The 25,388-nt window shown below is 38.5% G+C and overlaps 1 protein-coding gene and 1 long non-coding RNA gene across 13 annotated transcripts in view; one reads left to right on the top strand and one right to left on the bottom strand.

Moving 5' to 3' along the window:
* ASAP1 (ArfGAP with SH3 domain, ankyrin repeat and PH domain 1) overlaps positions 1 to 25,388 on the top strand; it is a 391,937-nt gene that overhangs the window by 190,280 nt on the left and 176,269 nt on the right. For all 12 annotated transcript variants that reach the window (XM_063817373.1, XM_054657023.2, XM_009455915.5 and 9 more), the window contains one exon: positions 17,011 to 17,083. In XM_063817373.1, the coding sequence (XP_063673443.1) occupies positions 17,011 to 17,083 (73 nt within the window). The remainder of the gene's footprint in view (positions 1 to 17,010; positions 17,084 to 25,388) is intronic.
* Positions 1,947 to 6,911, bottom strand: LOC134810921 (uncharacterized). Its single transcript, XR_010159678.1, has 3 exons — positions 6,852 to 6,911; positions 5,474 to 6,624; positions 1,947 to 4,240 (listed from the first exon to the last, which is right to left on the bottom strand). It is a non-coding gene; the product is annotated as an uncharacterized LOC134810921 (long non-coding RNA).

The raw sequence follows: 25,388 nt of genomic DNA, 5'->3' as shown, positions 1-25,388 counted from the left end.
AGTGCAATGGTGTGACCTCAGCTCACCGAAAGCTCCACCTCCCGGGTTCAAGCGATTCTCATGGCTCAGCCTCCTGAGTAGCTGGGATTACAGGCTCCCACCACCACGCCTGGCTAATTTTTATATTTTTAGTAGAGACGGGGTTTCACCATGTTGGCCAGGCTCGTCATTGTCATAATTTTTTACCAGAAATATTTAAGAAAAAGTAAAATCTTAACTTCCTTAATAGCAGTGGTGCCCAAACTTTTGTACATCTCATTTGTAAAGCTTTTTGAGCGTGCATTTCGTCTTCATCTATATACATGTACATACATACCTATTTTCTGTTCTAATGCCATATAATTATACAAAATAAAAATGGCAGACGGAAGTTACAGTATTTTTCTTCCCACACCACAGTAGACCGACTTGGGTGCTGTCTTCTAGGAGATCACTAATCTAAAGAGCTTGTTCAATGGAAGGCTTTGTATCTACATCTCCCTTTTCTTTTCCTTCTATAGTAGCACCACCATTCACATAAAATTTGTTCTTGCTAACTATGTATCTGTTGGGAACTTTGGGGAAAAAAATCAAAGTGTATGCATCTGCAAATTCTAGCTAACATTTATTGAGGGTTTGCTCTCTTCCAAGTACCATTCTAAGGCACTTTATATGGATTTCTTCACTTAATCCTTATAACTCTATGAGATTAATTACTATAAATTTCCCTGTTTTATAGAGGGAGGAAACTGAGGCACAGCCGGGTTAAGTTTCTGGCCCAGGTCATGTAAGTAGTGGAGCTAGGATTTGACCACAGGCGGTTTGGCTCTAGATTTTGTGTTCCAAACCATGTTATTTAAATTCCAGCATCTAGTTGGTAGCTATGTGATTCTCCATCTCAGACAAAAATTGTGTAACTAAGCCTGAATGACTGTGAGCCATCCATAGCATATTTTGAGTCATTTAGGTCAAGACCCAGACAAATAGGTTTATTAGGACATTATAGGATCTTAGAACTGGTGGGAAGCTAAAAGGCTCAGTGGTTTCCAAACTGTTCCAATCTGTTGTCTTTTGAAGTAGGATCCTGTAAGTTCTTACTGTCCTGAAAAGATGTGACTCAGGAAACTTCTTTCCAGTCTGGGTTTTAATTCTTTTAAGGAACTCTCACTGTGTTGTAACATGGAAGTGGTGTTTTCATGAGTATTTTTTTGGTCTTTAAATACCTTGTTGTACTTATAATTATTATTTTCCCAAGAATGGGACTGAAATTGCATCAAGATGAAAAAGCCATGGTGCTTGTGGGTGGGTGTGCTAACTCCGAACTTTAAAACTACAACAGAAATTAGAGGTTCACAAGATAATTGCTGTGATTACAGTTTTCTTTTGGGCCCCAGACAGGAGCTCTTGAAACACAATATTCTACTAATTTTTTAAAGGTACAGTTCACAAGGCAACATGGAGTTTACTGAGAGTATGTGCCATTTCTGCCTTGTTTTCTATGAAAGTTAACATATTGTTGGGTCCTTTGAAATTGCTCAGGAAAAAGCAGGCATTGCATGTATTATAAGACACTGTTAAGAGGATTAAAAATATTTTAAGTACTGAATCAATCTTTTAATATTGTATAAGGAAATTATTTTAAAAGAAAAAATTTTCTTAATTACAACATAGCACAGCTGTTAAACATCTGTAGGTACCTCTCTGCACTTTACAGTTCTAGATAATTTACATTATTATAATACATGTAACTTGATGTTCTAAATTATGATATTTTATGATATCTGCACATATGTATTAGACAATAAATGATAGACCTTTGTCCATTCTAATTTGTTCCATACATAATTTTTAGTAACCATAGAGTCCTTCCTATTTCTATTTTATTTTAGTTTACCATTTTACTGTTGTTGGATTTAGGTTACTTCTAACTTTCTATAAAACACTGCTAATGATGATTTAGAACATTTGATAATACACATCCTTTATTATTGAGGAAATGGCAACAGTTGTTTTGAAAGGAATTATCAGGACTGGATTTACTATGTCAAATGTAAGGGTGGTTTTGTGACTTGAAATATAATTTGTCTTCTGTATGGTTTGTGGCCATTTCTCCAAAGCCTCTCCATTCACCAAATTTCTTTTTTCTATTTCTTACAGCTTTAGAAGGATAAAAAAATGCATTTTATTATTGTTCCATGTGGAATTTTAAACTTATCAGTGCAATTGAAATTACTTGCATATGTTTGCTATTTTCGGTTTCTTGTGTTAATGTTTTTTGTCCCTCTGTTCTTCTGGGTCTTTATAGCAGCAACATAAGAATTCTACATCCTAAGTATGTATTAGAGATGTCAACTTCGATATGTCTAATGCATGATTTTTGTTGTATTTTTCCCTCTTAGTTCTTTTGTCTTGGTTTTGTTTGTTCTATAAAAATTGATTACAATTATTTATCTTTTTGCTGATAGTATCTGTTGTTGACATCAGAAAATTGTCAGACCTCTTTAGCTGATGTACATAGTATATTTTTTTGAGGCCTAACTTTGTTCAGTTTTTTAAAATTAATTTATTATTTATGTATTTATTTATTTATTTTAAGACAGAGTCTCACTCTATCGCCCAGGCTGGAGAGCAGTGGCTCTACCTCATCTCACTTCAACCTCTTCCCCCCAGGTTCAAGCACTTCTCTTGCCTCAGCCTCCCGACTAGCTGGGATTACAAGTGCCCATCACCACATCGGGCTAATTTTTGTATTTTTAGTAGAGATGCGGTTTCACTATGTTGGCCAGGCTGGTCTTGAACTCCTGACCTCAAGTGATCCACCTACCTCAGCCTCCCAGAGAGCTGAGATTATAGGCGTGAGCCATCACGCCTGGCCCATTTTTAAAAATTTAGTGTTCTATATTGGTGTTCCAAAAAACATTGTTCTGCAGGTGTGCAAAAATAAAAACAAAACTAGGTATTCTGATTGTAATTAGTTATTTAATTATTTACTTTATCTTTGTTGGGAATTGTTGGAGTATAGAGTTAAACATGTTTCTTTAAAACATTCCAGTCTTTGATAGCCTGACGTGCATTCAGTATCTCCAGGAAAAAGATATCGTTAGAATGTAGTATTTTCCAAATTTACCATTTTACAAATGGTAAACAAATTAATTGTTTTCTCCAGAATACTTTCCAGCATCTCTCAGAAACAGTTTTCTACAAATCACAGGGTAGGAACTGCTGGTTTAATTCATTTGGATTTTTTTTTAACTCCATCAGTTTTTTTTATGAGAAGCAATTCTTCAGTTTTAGTAATCATCTTTATGCAAATGTATAGCCCGGGCTTCTTGGTCTCCTCTGCCAAATTAGGTCTTTCTCTCCTTATTAAAAAATAAAACAAAACAAAACCCACAATGACCAGATCTGTGGTTGGCAGCTCTGAGGTTTGTTTTGATGAATAAACAATTGGGTCTAAACTCATAATTGAAGTGGAGAAGTCACCAATGGCTTACCACTTGTATTCCCTTCAAACTTCTGTTCTCAGAAACTAGGAACATGAAGCAACTATAGTAAGCTTAGCATGCGCCATACTGGGACGTGACAAAAAGTAGAATAAAACATGTTTTTTAGTTGGAGAAGCAGTCAGACATGGCAGAAAGCACAGACTTTGGAGTTAAGCTTTCCAGGGTTAAAATCCTGATTTTTCCATTTACTAGTTTTTTGGCCCTGGATCCCTACTTTCTGACTTAATTTCTTCATCTCCAAAAAGGCATTATTAATGCATGTCTTCTTAGATTGATGAAGTCTTTGAATACTAAATTCAAGGTAGACTTTTCAGAATATCTCTTGGAGGTCAGAGGATGCAAAATAGGGACACCGAAATGGCTGGAATTAGAATCTGAGCCTGACACTATGGCCTATCTTTTTAATTGCGTGGAAATCTTGAATATCAGATACTTTCCCAAATATATTTCCATGTTGATGCTATTTGTGTTACTTTTTTTTTAAATTAAAATTTCTTTCATTTAAAAGGAAATCTAGCATGCTAAGAGAGAAGAATAATGTTCCTAGGATTTGAAAATACTTGATTTTCAGAAATCAGAGCCAGAAGAGACTGCAGATTGGTGTAGTCTTGCACATTTGCAGGTCAGGAAGCTGAGAACCAGAGACATCTGAGGGGCAGTCAAATTTAGATGGTAGGTTCCAGTTTCTGTACACTGGGCATATCTAGATCTTCTCCTACACCCTGGGGTGCAGGGCCAGCAAGATGGCTCTACAACTGGGAGGAAATAATATATAAATAAACACATACATATGTGTGTCTGGTATCTTAAAAGATTAATAACTGTTCTTTGTCAAGATAAAAATGTGAGGAAAATGTCATTATAACCTGGCAGGTGCTCTCATAGCACTAGTGAATGAAGAGAGATTATTTCTTAATTGGGGAAGGGGGGCAGTGAAACTTTCTTATTGGGTGATAAAACCCAATCTTAAAGGTTGAACAAGAGTTTGTAAAATTGTTAAGAAGATGATGGAGAAAATGGTGAGAGGCAGAAGTATTGTTCAGAAAAGAGAAAATTTTAGCTACTAGAATTAGCATCTCCAGAGTCATAAAGGCCAGAAAGGAGCCTGGCATGTTTGGACATCATGAACTTGGAGAACCAGGAATATAAAGTGGACAGTCACAGTGACAAGGGTGGGTTGGCTGCGAAGGGGAGTCTGTGAAAGTAGATTGAGGTGAGGCAGAGAAGGGCTTTATGAGCCATGGTTGGGGGTTCCACTTGATTCTGTTTTAAAGTCAGAGAGTGGCATGACTAGACATATTTAGAAACACTCTGCAATGGTGCGGAAGATGGATGGGTGGAGGATGAACTGCTAGAGGCTGTGGAAGTACCTGGCTGGGGCATGATTAAGTCCTAAAGTAAGACAGGAGCCCTTGCAGTGGGTTTCAGTAATGCTGCAGAATAACCTGACATAGAGGCACACACTTGTAGTCCCAGCTGCTCTGGAAGCTGAGGCAGGAGGATCCCTTGAGCCCAGGGGTTCGAATCTAGCCTATTAACATAGTGAGACCCGTGTTTCTAAAAAATAGAAAGCAACAAAAAAGAAGTGCTGCTGAGATTGAATTGGCAGAATGTTGTGGCCTCTTGGGAAGAGGGTTAAACAAGAGGAATGTGACTTTGGTGTCCAGGTGAACATCTTTGTGCCATCACTGTGGTACTAAATAGACATGGAGGAGGAAGAGAAGATTTGGAGGAAGCCTTGAGTTTGGGGTGTGGTCCCAGAGGAGGAAGTGGATTGAACCACAACAGAAATACTTCAGATAAGTGTTGTGATGTAATACCCAGCTTGTCTCCTCCCTTTCCAGTCTTGCCCCTTTACCTTCCATTTCCACCACAACAGCCAGAGTCATTTTTCTCAAGGTCAGAGCTAATCACGTCTTTGTTCTAAAACCCTAGAGGCTCCATCTTGGCCAAACTATGGCCTCCAGAATATAATCCAGTCTCCTTACCATGGCCCTTTCCTCCCTGTGCGATGGGTCCCAGTGTATCTCTTCATCCCTCCTGTGGCCACTTGTTTCAGGCATCTGATCTCCCTGATGCTTCTTAACAACAAGGGCCTGTTTTCTCAGAATGTTAGCATGCACGTGGTTGTTCTCTGTCTACTCCACCTTGAAGAAGAGAACATTCTTGTCTTCACCAGGTATCCCCACACCTAGAACAGACTTCATGCCTGGAGGTACAGGTCTTTGTAGATGTAGGAGCCGTATCTGCCTGTTCATTCCGCACTCCCCCCTCCAACCCCTCCGGCACCCGCCACATTCCTCAGCAGAGACTGAATGCTTGAATGGCCTCTCAATGGGCCAGAGTTAGGATTAGAAATACCAGGTAGATAAACTATTCCTCTTTGATAAGTAAGCTCCTATTTTCTTTCCTGATGCCACAGATAGGCCCATTAATTCTTTTCAAGGATTTTTCTACCAATCAGTCACTCTCAGTGGTGTTTTTCAGTAAGTCACCAGTATTTTAAAGGGCACCTGGAAGCTTTCACAAGCCTGTGCATCTCCACATGGTGTTGTGGTTGGTTATTTATATTAAGCCTATTTTCTGTATGCAGGTACACATGCCAGCGATCAGTTTTAGTGAAAATGATGCTCATTGTCAAGACTAGTTCTCAATTTGTGAAGTCCACAAAAGCTGTAGTTCCCAGGGTGTGCCTGAAGCTAAGTGGAAAGCCCCTCTGTGGTTTTAACTGACACTCACTATGCTGAGCAAAGTATTTAGCAGATAGACCTATGTGAAATGGCTGATGTGCAGCTCAAGTCTGACCTGCTTGGGTGGCACAACCCCAGTGACCTGCAAGTTGACTCCTTCCCACTTTGCTTTTTATCTCAACTACTCTTTAGCTGTTTTACATAGAGCCTCCTGGAATGGGAAGAAAAAGGTCTTTGAAACTGATTGTCTAGTGGCCTGATGACTGAATCCTTGTTGTTGTTTTTTTTTAAGGGTCCTCCATCTTTTGAACCCCATTGTGTCAGGTTGAAGGGTTGGAGAGCAACATGGTTATGAATATAGACCTTGAGATCAGGAAGACCTGCTTTGGAATCCTGGCTCTCTTATTAGCTGCATATCTTAGGGCCATTCTGATGTTCAATTTTCTTATCTGTAAAACGTAGGTAATAGAAACTTTCTTATAAGTTACTGTGATGATTATATAAGATGATATAAGATTAATGGCAATGTCACATTGTCATTTTATCATCATCAATACTGGGGAGAAAAGAGACAAGAATGAACCAAAATCAGACTCTGAGGACCATTGGGGAAAGGAGGAAAAGAAGCAAACACATGTCTGTGCCAGGTATTATATGAGAAAGGCGTTAACAGTACCTTTAGTATCAGAGAGAGTGACTAACTTGACCAGGGTCACACAGTCAGTGTGTGGTAGCCAAGCAGGAAGTGACACAGCTCTCTATGACCTCAAAGCTTGTGTTTGTAGCCGTGGCTTTACACCCCTCAAGATGGTAGCTTGCCGCGTGATAGGCTATGTTTCTTCCAAGAGGCAAAGATTGGACCTCTTAACAAATGGTAGTTGATTTCTGGAACATTAATGGTCACTTAGAACTGTGGGTACTCGTAGTAACTTAGTGCCAGATGGTGTGGGACCATCAAGGATTCTACTGATTAGGTGCAGAGAATGAGCATCCCAGAGAAAAGCAAAACTTAGCTTAGCCCTCAGAGGTGGGTTGAGTTCTCTTTACAGAATGTATGGAATGGCTGTACTTGTTTAGGATGACAGGTTTGATTTTAAGGGTTGTATTAGTTTGTTTTCACACTGGTATAAAGAACTACCTGATATTGGGTAATTTATAAAGAAAAGACGTTTAATTGACTCACAGTTCCGCATGGCTGGGGAAGCCTCAGGAAACTTACTGTCATGGCAGAAGGCAAAGACGAAGCAAGCACCTTCTTCACAAGGCCGCTGGAGAGAGAGAGAGTGGAAGCACCGTACTTTTTAACCATCAGATCTTGTGAGAACTCACTCACTATTATGATAACAGAATGAGGGAAACCACCCCCATGATCCAGTCACCTCCCACCAGGCCCCTTCCCTGACATGTGGGGATTACAGTTCAACATGAGATTTGAGTGGGGACACAGAGCCAAACCATATCAAGGGTTTTGAAGGGGATCTGTTTTCCTTTCTCTGTACACATTGCTGAATTCTGCCATTGGTACAAAAGGCAGAGTGGTTTAATGAAAAGGTTGTTGATATGATAGGAGGCCCATACTTCACTCATCTCCCTTCACTCATCTAGTCTGTCTCGGAGTCTGCTTTTCCCATGGGGGGGCGAAGGGGAGGGAGGTAGGCAGGCCCTTCACCGCAAATGGCTTCCTTTTGCCCGTGTTGCATGTAGGACTTTGTAAGACTTCCTTTACAACTCGCAGTGATTAATTGAGAAGAGTGTGCTTCATCCAGGTCCTAAGCCCTCATAAATGATTATAAAATGATTTCATTATTGATACGTGATGTGACTGACTTTTGAAAGGCAAGATGAGGCTTGGGAACCACTGTAACCTCCAAGAGTCCCGGGGCGATTAGAAAGTGAATATTTTTACGTGTGCTACCCAAACAAAAAATATGTGTTGCAATATTTACCTTAGTTAAGATGGTGCTTCCTTTAAGTGATTGTAATAAACACTAAGGCATTAAAACAAATAGTACATGAGAAATAGCAGCATTATTGAGTTCCAGTTTTCTTCTGTACAGCTTTAATTCTTGATGCTTTTAATACAGAGGCAGATTTATTTGACAGATATTTATTGAGCCCTACTCTGGGCCTAACATAGGCCCTGCCCTCAAAACGTATACACGCCTAACAGATAATTTATGCCTACGTAGGAGAGCAGACTTTTGCGAGCTAGTTTTATGCAGTACCTTTTCTTTGGCTTGGGAAGTTGATAGCTTGGTGGTGTTTTCTTGCATGGACTAAATCCTTAGAATTGTTTAGGAGATATTGGTCGAAGGTGGTATGTTAAATTTTTGCCAAGGATCTGAACTGTGAAGTAACTTGTCAAGTGGGGCCCAAACCTTTCAAAGTTTAGGATTTACAGATCTTTCCTGTTCTTTGGTCAAATTCCAGCTGAGAACCATGCAGCCATTAAGCTGTAGGCACCGTAGAAGACGTTAAATGTTTCTGATAGAAATCTTTATAAGCACAGGAGAATCTTAAGGACACTTTTTATAGTCTAAAACAGCACAGATAAACATCTTAAAACCTTTATTTGCAGATAACGTACCAACTTTCAATTTTGGGGCTGTGTTATGCAAATCAAATTTTATTTTAGGTTGGTCATTTCCCCTTCATGGCAGCCTCATTCAACTCATATTAATTTTGAAACTAACATGATAACATCTTTACCTCTTCCTTTCATATAAGCTGCTGCTGCCAGGTCCCTCTTCCTCTGTTGGCAAGTATTCTGCACTGCTGCTTCCTGGTTGAACCCCACTAACTGTGGGTGGTGTTACACAGGATGATTCTTAGCACTCCACACCTCAACTCCTCAAACTGCTGTAATTGGAGTTCCTATTTCTGTTCTGCTTCTCTCTGCCTCAACTTGTCTTTCCTGTCTGCACCCTTACTCCCATTCCTTCCTGGCTTGTTCCAAGAGGAGTGTCAGATAGAATGCCATGGGCGTCTTCTCCTCCAGGATTGCAGGGGTTAAAGATGGAGATGACCTAGGACAGCACCTGGCCCACAGGGGACACTCTTAGTTAGTTCCCTTCTTCTCTGCTTAATTACTTTCCAACCTTCTTTTTGTTATCCCTGGAACCCCGTGAAACTTAACTTTGCTCTTCCAAAGGTGTGCCATACAGACAGGCTATGTTTCACTCGCCTCTGTATCTTTATAGCCTAACCCCTAGCCATTGCTTAGTAAATGTTTGCTGGGTGGATGAGTGCATAGAAAGATAATTCTAGTGAGGGGAAATGATGAGACGTATTTTCAGACTAGTTAGGTTTTAATTTCATTTGTGGCCACTCCACTTACCCTTTCAGATGAGGAGATAGAGCTGCTTTGGAAGGGTTTATTGTACCCACATGGTCATTTTGGATTCTTGCACAGTCTCCAGGAATGGGCATTCTTGTTTTAATTTCAAGTAATCAGGAGATTCCGGGACCATCTGTTCACTAGTATAGGAGAGGGCAAGGCAACAAGGAGTTCATATTCACATAGTACTCAGGCCAGTTTAACTGAAACCACCAACAGGTCCTCAAATGTCAGACACAGACATAAGAGAGATATTCATTCTTTCACCTTCCATTTGTTTGCTTGTTCATTCAGTCAGCTTCCACTGAGTGCTCTAATAGGTCTGATACCATGCTACCTGTTGGGGCCTTTTAGTCTGGATCTGAAGATTACAACAGGGTGATCTATAAACCCTTGATTCGGCCCTCCAGCCAGATCAGTGACTAACACAAGTCTTTAAAATGAATTTAATAGATCATCACCTGTGAAAAGAAGGGAAAGTAAAAAAAAATAATAGATATTTACTGCACATCTCCTATTGTTTTCAGTGCTGGTGACATTGCCATGAACAGGATAGTACCACCTTCTTTGAGAGATTACATTCTATTGGGACAGATCATAAACGCAGGAGCATAACAATAAGATCATTTCAGAGAGTGTTAGTGCTTCCTAGGAAGTAAGAGAGGGTAATGAATGGACAGTGACTGGGAGTTGGACCATCAGAATGTCCTTGTGAGATGGCATTTGACCTGAATGGCAGAAAAAAAGAGAGAAGGTACAAGCTAGGCCCGTTTAGATTTAGGCGAAGAGAGTTTTAAGAAAAAGATTTCAGGAGAGAGGTCAGCAATTCTAAAAGCTTTAAGGCAGGACTAGCGCATTGGGGTTAGAAAGACTGTAGGTGTGGCTGGAACATAATGAGTAGTGGAGGGTGTGGGAACAGAGGGGAGAGGGCAGAAGGCTGGGTCACGTAGGGCCTTGCAGGCAGTAGCGAGGACTTAGTTTTATTGGAAGAACAGTGAATTCTTTCATCTTTCCTTTCTTCCTCCAAAGAGAGAGAGAGTGTGTATGTGTTCATTCCTTTCATTCATGTCAGTGAATCCTTACAAAGCATCTTCTATGTGAAGAAATAAACATGAATATTATCCTGGTATTATTCTTACAGAGTTTTTAGTTGATGGAGTACAGGGAGAGACGCAGGTACTTAAACATCTAAAAAATAAGGTAGAGTGGAATGATGTGAGAAGTATGGATAAAGCAAGCCCCAGGTTAGCAATAATGAATGTTTTATGAACAACTTACTTTATCAATCTTATCAGAAGCCTTACCAGGCTTCCCATTTCTTCTAGCAAAGGGTTTTGCTGATGCTGCTTTGCTGTGGCAAGAAGTGAGGAGGCCTGCAGCTGGTTAAGGAGAGGTAGATGCACAATTTGGTTTTCACACTTAGGCTGGTGCCTGTTGAAGCGTCTAGCACACTGAGTGGATGAATAAGTGCCTAAATGATGTAAAAACCCAAGTTTGATGATCATCAGAAAAAATCTCAGAGAAATTGGTTCCAGGATCCCCACAGATACCAAAATCTATGCACATGCAAGTCCCACAGTTGGCCTGTGGAACCCACAGGTATGGAAGGTCAACAGCACACATTTGCGTGGTTTGCCTATATCTTTCCCCTTTTTGAGGAGGAGACAGTGACAATTCTTCATTGTCAATTCTTTCTTCTGGCACCTTTATCCACAACTCTACTCATGATCACATTGGACAGTGTGAATGAATGCATAGAAAGAGCTTATGCCTTCACATTATGATTATTCACGTATATGTTCTAGCATATGGAGATTTACAATGGGTAAATAATTTACTGATTTGGCTGTGAGGCTGCATGAGAACTTATGTCACTTTTTCATCCTCTTATGCAAGTGTTAATTAGGCATCCCTAAACACATTGCTCTTCAATCCTCACTCCTCCCATCAAGGTAGCATGATTGCCCAGCAAGCTCAAGGCTGAAGTAATCAGAGTCTAAACCAAAATTAGGCCAAAGTAGCATTCCCTTGCTTCCCCTATTAAAGGAATATCACATATAAGAACATTTGCCTTGTGGCAATTATGGGACAAATGCATCCATTAAAAAGCATTTTTTAAATGACCTCTCTGAATATACTATAAAGCAATACAATGGAAGCCCTTTTTTTTTCCAAGTGAGTTAAAAAAAAAAAAAGTTTTTTTTGTTTTTTTTGTTTTTTTGTTTTTTTAAGGAAATCACTTTGGTATAGGAATATTTGTTTCAGAGGTGTTTTGCTGTCACTGCTCCAAGTGTTTCACTGGCAACTGCCTTCTGAGGTGAGAGTAATGATAGCTGGTCATTTTTGAGCACCTGCTCCATTCAAGACTTTGTGCTAGCCACTTCTAGGCACATTAATGTATTGAATGCTCAGAGCACTGCTAGATGGTAGGTATAATTCCCTGCTACCTTGGCATATCTCTAGGAAGTTCTATGCTAATATTTTATTGTTATGTACTATTTCCTGCCTCTGTAAACATAAAATTTAGCTCCAAAGAGTTGTGGTTATTGTCTAAAATCTAATCTACCCAAAATAAAAGCAGTTTTCCCACTTGAGTATATAGAAAGTGCCATAGATTTAGAAAGTAATTCTAAAATAGAAAGTCTTAATGAATAGTGGCAACAGTATTGCCATTGCTCAGTTAGCATAAATATATTTCAATAAAATATTTTTAAAGAAAGTTCACAGAATAACTATTTGAAGACAATGTCCTGTTAAGACATTATTCTCATGACTGTATAGTCATATCTCTTCTACATATATGGCTATACATATTAGATATGTATACCTTTAAACTTTATTCAAAACCATTAGGGGAAGAATTACAGAGGACCATGTTTTCTGAATCTAGAACTATTTTATCAACCATTTTCAAAGCAAGTCTTATGTTGCCTACTTCTCTGTTTTGTGGAGATGATTATACTGATGAGTTTATGTATTCAGTCATTTGTCGCTTCATTTCATAAGCATTTTTGAGCATCTACTGTGTGCTAGACACTAGGACTAGGAACTCAGCCATGAACAGGTTATACAAGCCCCTACTTTCATAGAACTTCCATTCTTCTAGTAGAGAGAAAAATACCATAAAAGCAAACAAATCATGAACAGGATCATTTCAGGATGTGGTAACACTATGCAAAAACTGGCATGACATGCATTTGAGAGTAACCCTTGGGTGGGCCGAGGGTATACATTGCTGTAGGGTATCCTTAGAAGGCTTTTGTGGGGAAAGGACTTTTAATCCGAGGCTTGTGTAAGAAGAAAGAGCCAGTCATCCAGAGAGCTTTGGGGAAGAGTTCTAGGCAGAGCAATCAACTAGTTCAAATGCCCTGAGCAGGCATGGTCAGATTCATACGCGTCTCTGAGAACATCTGCTCTTACACTCTGCTGTGACTGAGGGATACCACTCGGCCTGGAGGGGTATGCTACCCTCCTTGTCCTCAAAGTCTCAAGGACTTTTCTGTCCTTATGGTCTGGTTTGTATAATTTTTCTACATCCTTTTGGCTGTCAGCTCTCATGTAGTGCCTCTGTCAGTATGGCTTCCTAGCAGCCTCTCTCTGATTTGCAGCAGCCTGCATCTTCTCTGGGCCTAGATTCAAATGACAAAACTTGTTAGGACTATGTGTGAAATAAAAGTAAAAAGTCTTCTTATCAAGGTTGGAAGTGCTCTCCTAGACTACCATCCATGATCCTTAGTTATGTAATGTTAAAGAGAATGTAATAATGCCGTATGGCACAACTTTACATTCTCCTGTATTCATTTATTTGTTAATTCATTCTTTCCCCCTCACCCCACTCTTTTGAGTTGTCCAACTGCAGATACATACTTAGAAATGCCCGCACACGTTTTATCATACTTCTAATGATTTGGGAAAGATAATCTTATAGCCTATATTATCTACCATTTTTCTCTTAGCCCTTATTTAATTTTACATATATGACATTTCAGAGGATGTCACTGCAGTTGTTGTTTGGCATTTATGGGAATAAATCTTTGTAGCACACTTAGACTTGTATTATTTCTAGAGGGAGCCTTGTTTGATTGAAGGACAGTATCCCCTGGCTCTCTAAAACATGAGGCTCTTAAAAGTGCATTTTATTTAGCTTATTTTTGCCAGTGGCCAAACACTCAAGCTTAAAAAAAAAGAAGTGTCACCTAGACTTAACTGACTGTAGCTGTCAAATGAGGATGCTTTCAATAAACTTTAAAAGTAAGTAGATGAACTTTACACCCTACCAGTTCATAGGCAAGTTGGTAAACATCGAACAGAAATTCTGAGACTGTACCCGCTCCCCCCCACAAAAGGAAGTAGGTAGATGGTCTCAAAAAATGTTATGGCTGAAATCTTTCACATTCATTTGCTCATTTGGAGTTAACTGCAAAGTCCACTTAGTAATTTCTGTTAGACTACAGCCATCCTTTTTTAGTCATTATTCCCCCAAAGATAACCGATAGGTTATTTTCCTCCAGAAGCAGATCTTTGTTTCTTTCTTGAAAATAATTAAGAAATGTTAAGATTCAGGGGAAACTTGGACTTGCCTTCCACAACAGATTAGATGGCATGGTTGAAAAAGCATAGGCTGGCTCTTCTCTTACTTAGTATGTGACACTTGGCAAGCTAACTAATTTCTCTAAGGCCCAAGGTTTTTCATCAGGGAAAAAGGGCAATCATAAGTATGGAAAAAAATTAATGACTATTTTTAGCATTTTAAAACAATGACATCACAAAAACAGTTCATCTAAGAATAAACCCATTGGATTCAGTCTTTTAAGTAAATGCTTATTTGCATCATGTTCTTTCCCTCCTGCTCTTAGCAATCTAAATGTCTTATATATTTTTAAAACTCAGGTTTATCTCAAAACTGGTGTATAGTCGTCACCTCCCCCATATGATGAGACTGTTTTTAGTTTCAGCCTATCGCGGATATCATTAGAATGCAGAATTAGGTAGTGGTTAGAAGATAAGGCTCTGTGTTGTCAAAGACCTGGGTTCAAATTCCAGCTCAGCCACCCTGGACAAGTTAACCTTTCTAAGCCAAGCCTCTGTTTCCTCATCCATAAAATGGATATAATAAGAATATTTATTTCATAGGACTTTTGTGAGAATTAAGTGAGATAATCTCTGTAAACCTCTTAGCATGCTTTCTGGTTTATACCAAGTATTTGTTAAATACTAGTTATCTTCCCTCTTTCCTCTACAATGCAAATCTTAAATCTTTTCAGTAATACAAAATTTATCTCTTCCCTGAAATGTCTCATAAAACATTCCCTTAAGCATGACATGCAGCATGACAGGTATGTGAGATGACTTGAGATCCTAAGCGGAGGAGCATTTTGTATAGGTAGAGGTACATTGTAATTTTCAAAGTGTCTTCTATCAATGGTAAGTGATCCTGGTTTTTCATTTATTGTAACTCTTTACAATACAGTTATTTAAATTTTTTTAAAAAGATACAAGAGTATTTAAAGGAAGATATTGAACAGAAGTACAGGTAGGCAGTGGATGTGATAAGATATGGAGTTAGAATGTAGGTGATGGGTATGGTGGAAATCGTGTTAGACTTGCAGTCTGGAAACCCTGTTTTTTGTCTCAGCATCCCAGTAAAGAAAGCATACACTTTGGGATTTGGTAGATATAAGTGTAGAATGTGACATTAGCATTTTCTGGCTCTGTGACCTTGGGAAAGTTACTTAACCTTTCTCACCTTCCCTTTCTATAAATATTTATTGAAGGTCTACTACATTTCCTTATCTGAAAAATGAAGATGATCCTTAACAGGTTTCTGTAAAGATGCAATGCAAAGAGATAAAATATTTGAAAGTATATATATCTTATATAATTGATATGTTTTATAAATATAATAAGTTTTATACCTGATGTCTAGTAAGTGCTCAGTAAATGTTAGTTCTAGTGTTACTTAGGACCTGTGGTTGCAAGTGACAGAATTCCAAGCTCAACTGGCTTGGGACAGAAGGAATTTGTTGTCTCGTGTACTCAGACTGTAGGAAGGTTAACAGTGACATATGCCTTGGGAACAGCTGGAAGCAAAAACTCAGATGCCAGAGGAGTGTCTCTACCTCTTTTCTCTGTTACTGTGTCTCTGTTAATGTCATTTTGTCTGGCCAGATTTTTCCTCACATCAAGAAACAGAACCACTGGCAGTCTTAAGCTGACGTGACCAGAAAGCGAGTGAGCATTGTGGTCCTTGTTTCCAAGCCCAGAAATCTGAGGAATGACATTGAGTCCAGTATGAGTCTGGTGCTCACCTGGCCAGACACTGGGGTCTAGAGAACAAGAGGTGAAGGAAAGTGGTAGGAAAGACCATTTTCCATAAGGGGAATTGTAGGTGCCTGCTACCATTGCATTTATCCCTTTCGGCTTCTTCAGGGAAGTACTTAGCCTCTGTGGGCTTCAGTTTTCTGGTCTGAAGTTCCGAGGTTTAGATGATGTGATGGATGTGAGTGTACATTTAATATTTTAAATTTTTATTTATGCAGTTTATTACTGTTATTGCTCATGCCTTCCAAATCTTGACATATCATCTAGGGGTTCCCAAGCAGACCAGAGGCCCTTGAAGTAGCAGAAAGGGGCCTAAAATTGTTTTAACAAGTTAGTCCAGTGTGCCAAGTATATTGACTATGCCCCATTTTAAACTTGTTTTTGGAGTGTGATACACGTACAGAAAGGAGTACATAGCCTAAACGCACAATTTGCTGAATTTTAACAAACTAAACACAATGGTGTATCCTGTACCTGGATTAAGAATCAACAACAATAGACTCCTAGAAGCCCCCCCGCTTATACCACAGGTAGATTAATGTGTTGATTCATCATCCAAGAAATCATTTAAAAGCATTACCAGCATCATGATGGCATTTTCCAACCTGTTTTTTTAAATTAAAAGATTGCCAAAATTCAACTGCCATATGTCATAACTAATTTTTTTTTTTAACACTAAAAGAAATCGCAAAACTTAAAAGCACTGTGAAAAGCTCTTCAGGTCATTCCTACTCATTATACCCCTTGAAATGTTTTTCTGGCTAAAATTACCATTTAGGTGATAAAATGTGTCCTGTTGCCTGGGTATTGTGCCATTCATGTCTATGCTTGCGTTTTCTCCTTACCGGATTGTAAATGCATGAAAGAATCCAAGCCTTAAGATTTCTTCAGTGTCTTGTATTGTCTTTCTTGTGCATAGCTTAGCATGATAATTGACTGACTAAAATGCTATCCATTTCACACACTGAGCTTTGTGGAATGACTGCACTTCTCCGGAAAATATAACTACTCAGATCCCAGGGACTTCCAGTCTGATATGATTCATTGTTAACGAATATGTCAGTTTGCTGTTGCTTTGGTACTCAGGAAAACAAATGCAATTACAAATGAATTTTTCTTATTATTTTTTTAATTTACCAAATCTTCTAATATCTTTTCCCCCTTTTTTCTCTTTTAGGCTCTAGACCAAGATAGAACAGCCCTTCAGAAAGTGAAGAAGTCTGTAAAAGCAATATATAATTCTGGTCAAGGTAAGCACTTACTAAAAATGAGGTAACATGAATTATAAATAATGTCTACAGAGTTTTGTTAGTTATTTAAAAGATGCTAAGTTTATAGGAAACTTGACACAAATGGAAAAGTAAGTAGGTAAAAGAAATTTCTCTTTTTTTCTCTTACCTCGACTGTCAGCCCAAACCTATTAGTGTTTCCAAAACAGAAAGAAGAAAAGCATTAGTCACAGTGGATTTTACTGTACACTTAAGTGCTTAATAGGGTTATGAGTAAATTTGTCACAAGTAACATGAGATAGATAAAATCTCTGTGTGAATTTGGTCAACCTGTAACTCAGTGGCTTCAGTTAAACACATCAGAATCTTTTCCCTTCTTCAGTGTACCTGTACACATTTGAAAATCAATATTGGCGATGGTTGTGGAAAAAGTTAGAGAGGAGGGGGCAAAGTTAAATTCAGACCTCAACAGACCTGTGAACTATCATCTTTTCTTTTGTTGGAAGGTGTGCCGGATAACCTGTGTAACTAAATGTTTTAACTGTCTAGTGACTTTGTCACCTTGGAGGCAAAAGTATGTCATCAGTGAATAAGAGGAAACAAACTAAATTAAAAAAAAAAAAAAATGAGTAACCACAAAAAATGGTAGGCTCCAGCACTGTAGAAGAGAAGCTTGGAAACATAAAATGGATTTCAGAGTTTCTCACTCACATCTTTTGTTACTATTGCAGTACCAGCTCACCTACCAATAGGTTACTTCTCTAGGAAATCAGTGGTCTATAACTTAACAGAAAACCTGGAAGGGAAGGCAGCAGACTATAATAGAAAGAGCGCAGGCCGTGAAGTTGGACAGATGTGGGCTTTCGTCCTTGCTAATCCACTTCTTATTAGCAAGGTGACCTTGAGCTGGTTATTTCTCCTTCTTGAGCCTCCATTTTTCTTCTGTAACGTGAATATAGTGGTATTAAAAAAAGTTGTTGAAGGGATTTAATGATCTCATATCTGTAAAGGGTCTGCCAGGTTATGGGAGTTCAGTAAATGCATGTTCCTCTTAATTTTATCATCATGAAATTATTGAGCTGAATGGAACCTGAACAAGCCAAAACCCTCAGGTACTTTATGGCCTTCCCGTCTCATCAGAGCTGGGAATCACTAGCCAAATGAAACTGGAAACCTAATATTCTCTTGTTTTTTAAACCCCCCTAGGCCTTGAGACATTCTGTAATATTAATTGTTAACACATTTTGCACCCTGGTGCCTTCATTTTGCTCCCTAATTTCTTTATATCCAGTAAAACACTAACTTCTCATTAAGGTAGATAACTAATAGTCATGTAGTTATGACCAAATGTTGTTTTAGGTCTTGGCCTAAGTTATATACCTAATTTATAACTCCTGCCCTTTTGCTTTTATTTCAATGAACTCCCACACTGTGGTAGGCCCTTATGTTTGATACTAGCTCTTTGGGGAGGTGAGTGAAATAAATAACTAGGAGATGCCACAAAGCGGGCTTCTAAGGCGCTGATATTGTTGTTTCGTGATGTTAGTGGTGGTTACATGGTAAAGTTCACTTTTTGATAACTCATCAGATGCTGAACTTAGGATTTATGTACTTTTCTGTAGGTATGTATATTATATACCAATAAAAATATATTTAAAGTATTATATACAAGGAGGTTCACTGAAGCCTTGATTGTGATTTGGAAGAGCAGAAAATAAAAGGGATTTATTAAATAAACCATAGTATACATATAATAGACTACTACACACCCCTTTGAAAAAGAGAGAAACTCAAGTAGTCTAGGTCTGAGTTGGAATCCTAGCTTTGTTATACTTGTTCAAGTCAAGTATATTATTTAACTTCCAGGAGTCTTACATTTCCTTACCATAAATTTAAAAAATAATATCTAATGTGCAGGGGATTGTATGGACAAAAGGAGAGACCATCTAAGGCCCCTAATACACTGCCTGCCACATAGTAGGTGCTTAACAAATGGTAGATGGGGGAAAAGGACAGCTAGATGAATTCTTGAGTGCCTTCTCTATTTTAATTCAGTGATTCCACATATAACATTTGACCAGCCTGATTTTATAAAGAGCTTAATGAGAACCATTGTTTGTCTCAGGAAGAATGGTCAGTTCTCTGTAATGTGATGATGGTTTGTACCTGAGGCTCTATGCTTGTGAGCTGCAAAAGGGAGACCCTTGCTTTACAGCCATGAGGTGCTGCTGTATTTACCGTGCTGAGGGCTCCCTCCATGTGACTGTTTTCCAAATGTTCCCCCTCAAGATGCATTTCATCCCTTGGCCACAATGACCACATCACTCAGCAGCTCATACAAAGGCTCCTCTACTGGGGGATATGCTTCTTCCTGTTCTTTAAAGGATTTCCTTGATCACAGCTGCCATGGGTATGACAGAAGGGAGAGATTGTTCCTGTATGGATGTAAAGAGGTGAGAGTTCAAGGGCTGTATGCAGAGTTTGGGTGCAGCCTCCTCCAGTAGATTGCACCCTCTTTGTGGATGGGGGTGGCACAGCTTATTGAACATTGAATCTCTCCAGTCTGGATTAGGGGTTCTGTGTGCCCTCCTCCTAGGTTTGTACTATTAGAGTAGCCTCTGGTGAGATATGGTTTTAAATTTTAAATGAATTAAAATAAAATTTAAAATTCAGTTCCTCAGTTTTAGCCACATTTCAAGAACTTAACAGCCATATATGACTAGTGGGTGCCATATTGGATAGTGCAGAAATAGAAACTTCTCCATCATCACAGGAAGTCCTGTTAGACTGATACTGTAGGAGAACATGTATCCCATTGTATTGCAATTACTAACCATCTCTCTTGGAGTAGATAATGATTCTTACCTTTGTTGATTAGGATCACCTGAAGAACTCTTAAAAACAAAAACAGGAATCTCTCAGACCCTTACCCTAGAATTGTTCCAGAGTAGAGCCTAGCTATTGAGATTAAAAAAATATTATTCCCCAGCTGATTCTAACTTGCAGCCAAAATTAAGAACTGTTGCACTGGCCTATGAGTTTTTCGATAAGACTAGTACTATGTTTTTCGTTTTTGTAGTTTATGCATTTGTCAATGTAATTTATTAGTTTGTTTGAAAAGATATTTATTGAGCACCTATTATATTCTCCTGTTCTGGGTGTTAGGTGTTTGGCACATCAAAGTCTCTGCCTTCATGAATTTTACAATCCAGTAGGGGAGAGATAAATGTTAATCAGATCATCAAACTGGGAAGTATTTATAACTAGAAACTAGGAAGTGCTATAAAAGAAAGCTTACAAAGTGCAAAGGGTGAAATAGGAAGAAGGATCTGAGGTAGCGTGAGGAAGGTGCTAAGGGAGTACCACTTGGAGGAAATGATATTCATTTTGTATTTATACTGTACTAGGCTAAGCCAGACAAGCCAATAAGGTAAGTACCATTGTTCTCATTTTATAGATGATGAAACTGAAGCTTAGAGAGACAGAATAACTTGTTCAGGGTACCATACCTAGCAAATAATGGAAAGAGAGCCCAGCTGACCCCAGCTTTGCTCTTTACAGGTACTCTGTATTTGTCTTCTACCTAACACATGGTAGGGGCTCAACAAGGGTTGAATGAATCGCTACATGTTGGCTGGATGTGTTACTACCTGGGAAGCTCTCTGAGACCAGCTATTAATATTCACTAATAATGAATATTCATGAATGGATCCATCAAATGGAAACTCCGAGCATTGTAACCTGTGGGATGACTTTGGTGTTTCCCAGATGAGACCACCAATAGTAGTTTCCATGGTCATGTCTCAGAAATATAGGGACAAACTCAGATCCCTCCGGGTTCCTCACAGACTATTGAGGCCTGATAGGGTTTCTGCCGTCACGAACAAGTATAGTATAGCTGGGTTTGTGGGCAGCACTATGACATTTAATTCTTTAAAAATGACTAAATGAGTAAAACAATGGTGTTGCATAGCTTTCCATGATACATGCTCAGTGGAATCCAAGCTGTTCCCCTCCAAGGGCTTTTGGCCTCATCCAGAGAAACCACAAGAAGCTGAACCCTGCTATCTGTTTCCCAATGCATTTTCATAATTTTCTTGTTTTCTCACAATGCTTAAGTGATACAAAACCCATGTGATATTTTTTAAACATTTAAAAAGGATTTCTATATTTCTGGTTGGAGATTACCAATCACTCAGCTTCCCAAAGTGATTTGAAAAATGGCTAAACATTGTGAAGCTTCTTACTCTTAAAATGTATTATTTTTACACATAAACTTTTATCAGTACTAGTAAACATTATAAAAATGAGGGTTTTTTTTTTTTTTTTTTTTAAACAAATTGTCTCCATGCAAGCCCTTTGGTTTCAAGATTGTTCTAGGAATTTGTGTCTCACTTTTCCTTGTTGTGTATGAGGACATTTTAAAAAACAAAACAAAACTCAATTCTGTGAACTACTTAGACCAATGGAAAATTCTCCAAGCCATTCAGTTTTCCTGTGTTGTTCTCTAAGTTTTGAAGTTTTAACATTATTAATCTGTGAAACACATTGTCGTTAAGGAAGTCTGCCTTAGTGGTCCCTCTCCCTTTCCCCTTTTCTCCCTCCTTCGCCCTTTTGCTAATATATGATTAAAATGACTAGTAGTTTCTTGGGCACTGTGGAGGTTTTAATTTATTGTAATTCTTGGGCAATTTTCTTTACAAAGATAGAGCCTAATCCCCCTTCCCCTTGAATGTACACCAGAGTTACTAATTCCCTTCTAATGAATAGAGTGTAGTAGAGGTGATGCCATGTGATTTCCAAGGCCAGTCCATAGACAAGATAGCTTCAACCTCGTCCTTCTGTTCTTTTTCTGATCATTTTCTTTGGAGGAAGCCAGCTACCATATTGAGGATACTCAAGCAGTCCTATGGAGAACTACCACTCACTTACCAGCCATGTAAGTGAGACGTAGAAGCAAATCTAACCCCAGTCAAACTTTCAGGTGACTGCAGCCCTGGCAGACATCTTGATCTTGATCTTTGTGAGAGACCCTGGGTCAGCACAGTAGGAGTGGGGCTGGCTTTCCCTTGGAAGCATGGGCATGTGAATGCACATAAGTCAGGTGTGGCTTGAGAAAAGAGCTTACTGCTTGCTTCTCAGTATTGTTTAAAAAACACAGTGAGACATACTGCACTTTTAGAAATGGAAGCATGTGGTTCATAATAAGCATGGGTATACTGAGTTGGCTATTCTACCAAATGAATTAGGTTGAAAATGTTAATCTTTTTGAGCAGATACATTCTCACACAACACAGGTACAGGTATACACTTCTTTCTGGGAATAGGAACTCAGGATATTCCTGCTATTAGGTCTTTTTCTGTGTTAAAGTGTTGGCTTTTTTTTTCTTTGCTCAAATTAAATGAACATATTATTATATGGCTGGTTCCTTAGAATTTATGCCAGGATATATTCAGAATAAATGTTAGCTTATTGGGAACACATGGTGCCCCTTAGCATCTATAACATTGTTGGTCTGAAAGTTGAGGCTTGTAAATCCTTTAATATTTCTGGGCAAGAAAAAAATGACAGTGGTATATAATTTTATTACCAGCATATGATGTGGAAGTCATATTTTCAAAACACAGCTAAATTGTTATAAACAGTTTTGTAGCTTTTTCATTACAAGGAAGACAGCCATTGATTTTCTCATTTCCTTACATTTTTGTCTCCCATTCCTTTTCAGTTAGAATTAAGTAGTAGATAGTTTTATAAGACAGGGTTTGTGTTTTTTAAGGCAAAAAATGTGTGGTGTTCTCTCCAGTTTTTCATTTTGTTAAATTATCTATTTTAAGAAAAAGCTCATAGTGCACAAGGAAATCTAGGATTTTAAAGGTAAAGTACTAAATTTATCAGTGGATAGGAAGCAAATGTTTTTGTAACCAAACAACTTCATTTGAGCTATTTTTTAGTTAAGTATTTCCTCAAACTTGAAGGTATAGTGTGAATTCAGTTGTAACTAGAGTTGGTAATTAGGTTCGGTGTCCTACCATGGTGTCATGTAATGCTTATTTTAATCCTGCGGTTTTCAGTGGGGAGAAAAGTTTTCTTAACAGGCATATGTAAGAGATATAATAGATTAGAATAAAATGTCACAAGGTGTACAAAAGCAGCTTGTCTCTAGGAAATTTTACCTTTTTTTGCTGTTTTTCAAGTTTGTGGATAGCCAGATTTTTTAAAAAATCTTTTTGAATTACAGTAAATTGATTAGTAAAAATAATAACAATTCTTAAGTTCTCAAAAGGCTTTAGATAGAAATACTGGGATTGAGCAAAATCTAAACAGATTTCTTTGGGCCTTCAAGGCATTTTGCATTCTTATGGGTCCACCTCCTTGGGAGGTGAAAACAAATTAAAATAATGAGTTCCTTCATTATTTTAATAATGAAGGGTCAAGGAAGGGGTTTTTTTCCCCAAAAGGGAATATACTTACCCAGGAGAGCATTACTCCTTAAATTATGTGGGGATAAACTAGAGGGATTCAAAAGAATGCTGTTTAAAAATCAGTGTCTCTTTCCAGAATAATATTAAAACCCGAGGCTTCTTAGGAAGTTTCAATTTTTGGATCCTAGTTATTGGCTCACATATTCTTTTACTTGAAATTAGAAGCTATTCACTGTGTGTATGAGCCTGTGTATGCACTTCCTCCGTTTTGCTGGTTGTAGAATGAGTGCTCTCATTTTACTTAAAATGAGTTAATTTTTTAATGATGTGTGCTTCTTCTATCTTTGGGGAATGTACATCATGATAAATTAAGTAGTTTAAAATAAATTTGTGAGTACTCATCCCACGACCGCTAGTTTGGGGTTGGTGTTTGTTTGTTTGTTTGTTTGTTTGTTTTGGAGACAGGATTTCACTGTGTTGCCCAGGCTGGAGAGCAGTAACGCAATCTCACTCACGGCATCCTTGACCTCCCAGGCTCAGGTGATCCTCCCTCCTCAGCCTCCCGAGTAGCAGCTGGGACCACGGTTGCATGCCACCATGCCCAGCTAATTTTTGTTTTGTGTGTGGGAGGGAGGTGGTGTTTGGTAGAGATGGGGCTTCACCATGTTGCCCAGGCTGGTCTTGAACTCCTGGGCCCAAGCCATCCACCCAGCTCTGCCTACTAAAGCGTTGGGATTTACAGGCGTGAGCCAGCACGCCCAGCCTATTTTGGGGTTTTTTAAAGCCTTAGGATGAACAACAAATTTGCTCTGTTAAAGGTGAATATAAAAATGTATTTCTCTGCTTTAATGATTTATTTTGGTAAAAATAAATATAGCTGCCATTTGTTGAATACCTACTCTGTGCCAGGTAGAGTCCATTGTGCTTTTCAGTCTTCAATTAGTTATTTTCACTGTTTACATAAAGATTCAGATTAATGACTGTTAAGGACCACCTTTGAGCCTTAAACAGACCCTTCTTGACAACTACAGTCAAAAGATTCTGTGGCTTTACCTATATCTTGCTGCCTCTTATTTCAAATTGCATTTTCCTCATTCTTAAATGGTTTATGTCTCATCAAAGTAGGATTGTATTTTCCTGTATAAAGCTGTTGCACTTAAACCGTAGCAAAGAATCTGCCCTCTGAAAACAACCATGTCATGACAACCTCTAACAAGCAGTCATATGTGTGTGTTTAGTTTTATTTCTAGTTCACATGTCAATGTGAATTTTTAAGTGTATTTTTATGACTGGAGAGGTTTCTCCAATTAAGCGTTTAGCAAGAAAGAATAACTATTTACTGATTCTGTGATGCCCCATTTGGGTATGCAAGTCAAGCAGATTGTTGCTGATTCTGAACTGGTTTTCATTGATAATCAGTGCCATAAGACAGAACATTTAGAGGTTGATAGAGGATGACTTTGCTCGGCCAGTTTGTCTGTTGCATTCACAGACAGCAGAAGGATATTCTCAGATCTTCCATGTCTTGGGTAATTGATCAGACATGTACTTGTTTCATTGTGGAGAGCTGTATGGGTGCTGGGGGGACTGGAACACCCCGTGCTGATTTTTCTCACTGGTGTTTTCTGGTTTCTTTCCCCATTGTGAAAGTGCAGTGATATTAATGTGTTTACTATAGAAAATTCAGATGAGCTAAAAGAAAAAAAAATAATAGCCACTGGTCTTTTTAAAGGTTTTTTCCCATTGTTTATATATTTTTCAAGTTAAAGGTTTTTTTGTTTTTTTCATTATTTAGATTCTTTTTCTTTTTTTTTTAAAGACAGGGTCTCACTCTGTTGCCCAGGCTGGAGTGTGATGGCATGATCTTGGCTCACTTCAGCCTCGCCGTCCTGGACTCAGGTGG

This window comes from Pan troglodytes, chromosome 7, assembly GCF_028858775.2.
Source record: "Pan troglodytes isolate AG18354 chromosome 7, NHGRI_mPanTro3-v2.0_pri, whole genome shotgun sequence".
Classification (NCBI taxonomy): Eukaryota; Metazoa; Chordata; class Mammalia; order Primates; family Hominidae; genus Pan; species Pan troglodytes.
Note: the sequence above shows the minus strand (reverse complement) of the source record. Positions and strands in the feature narration are given on the sequence as shown.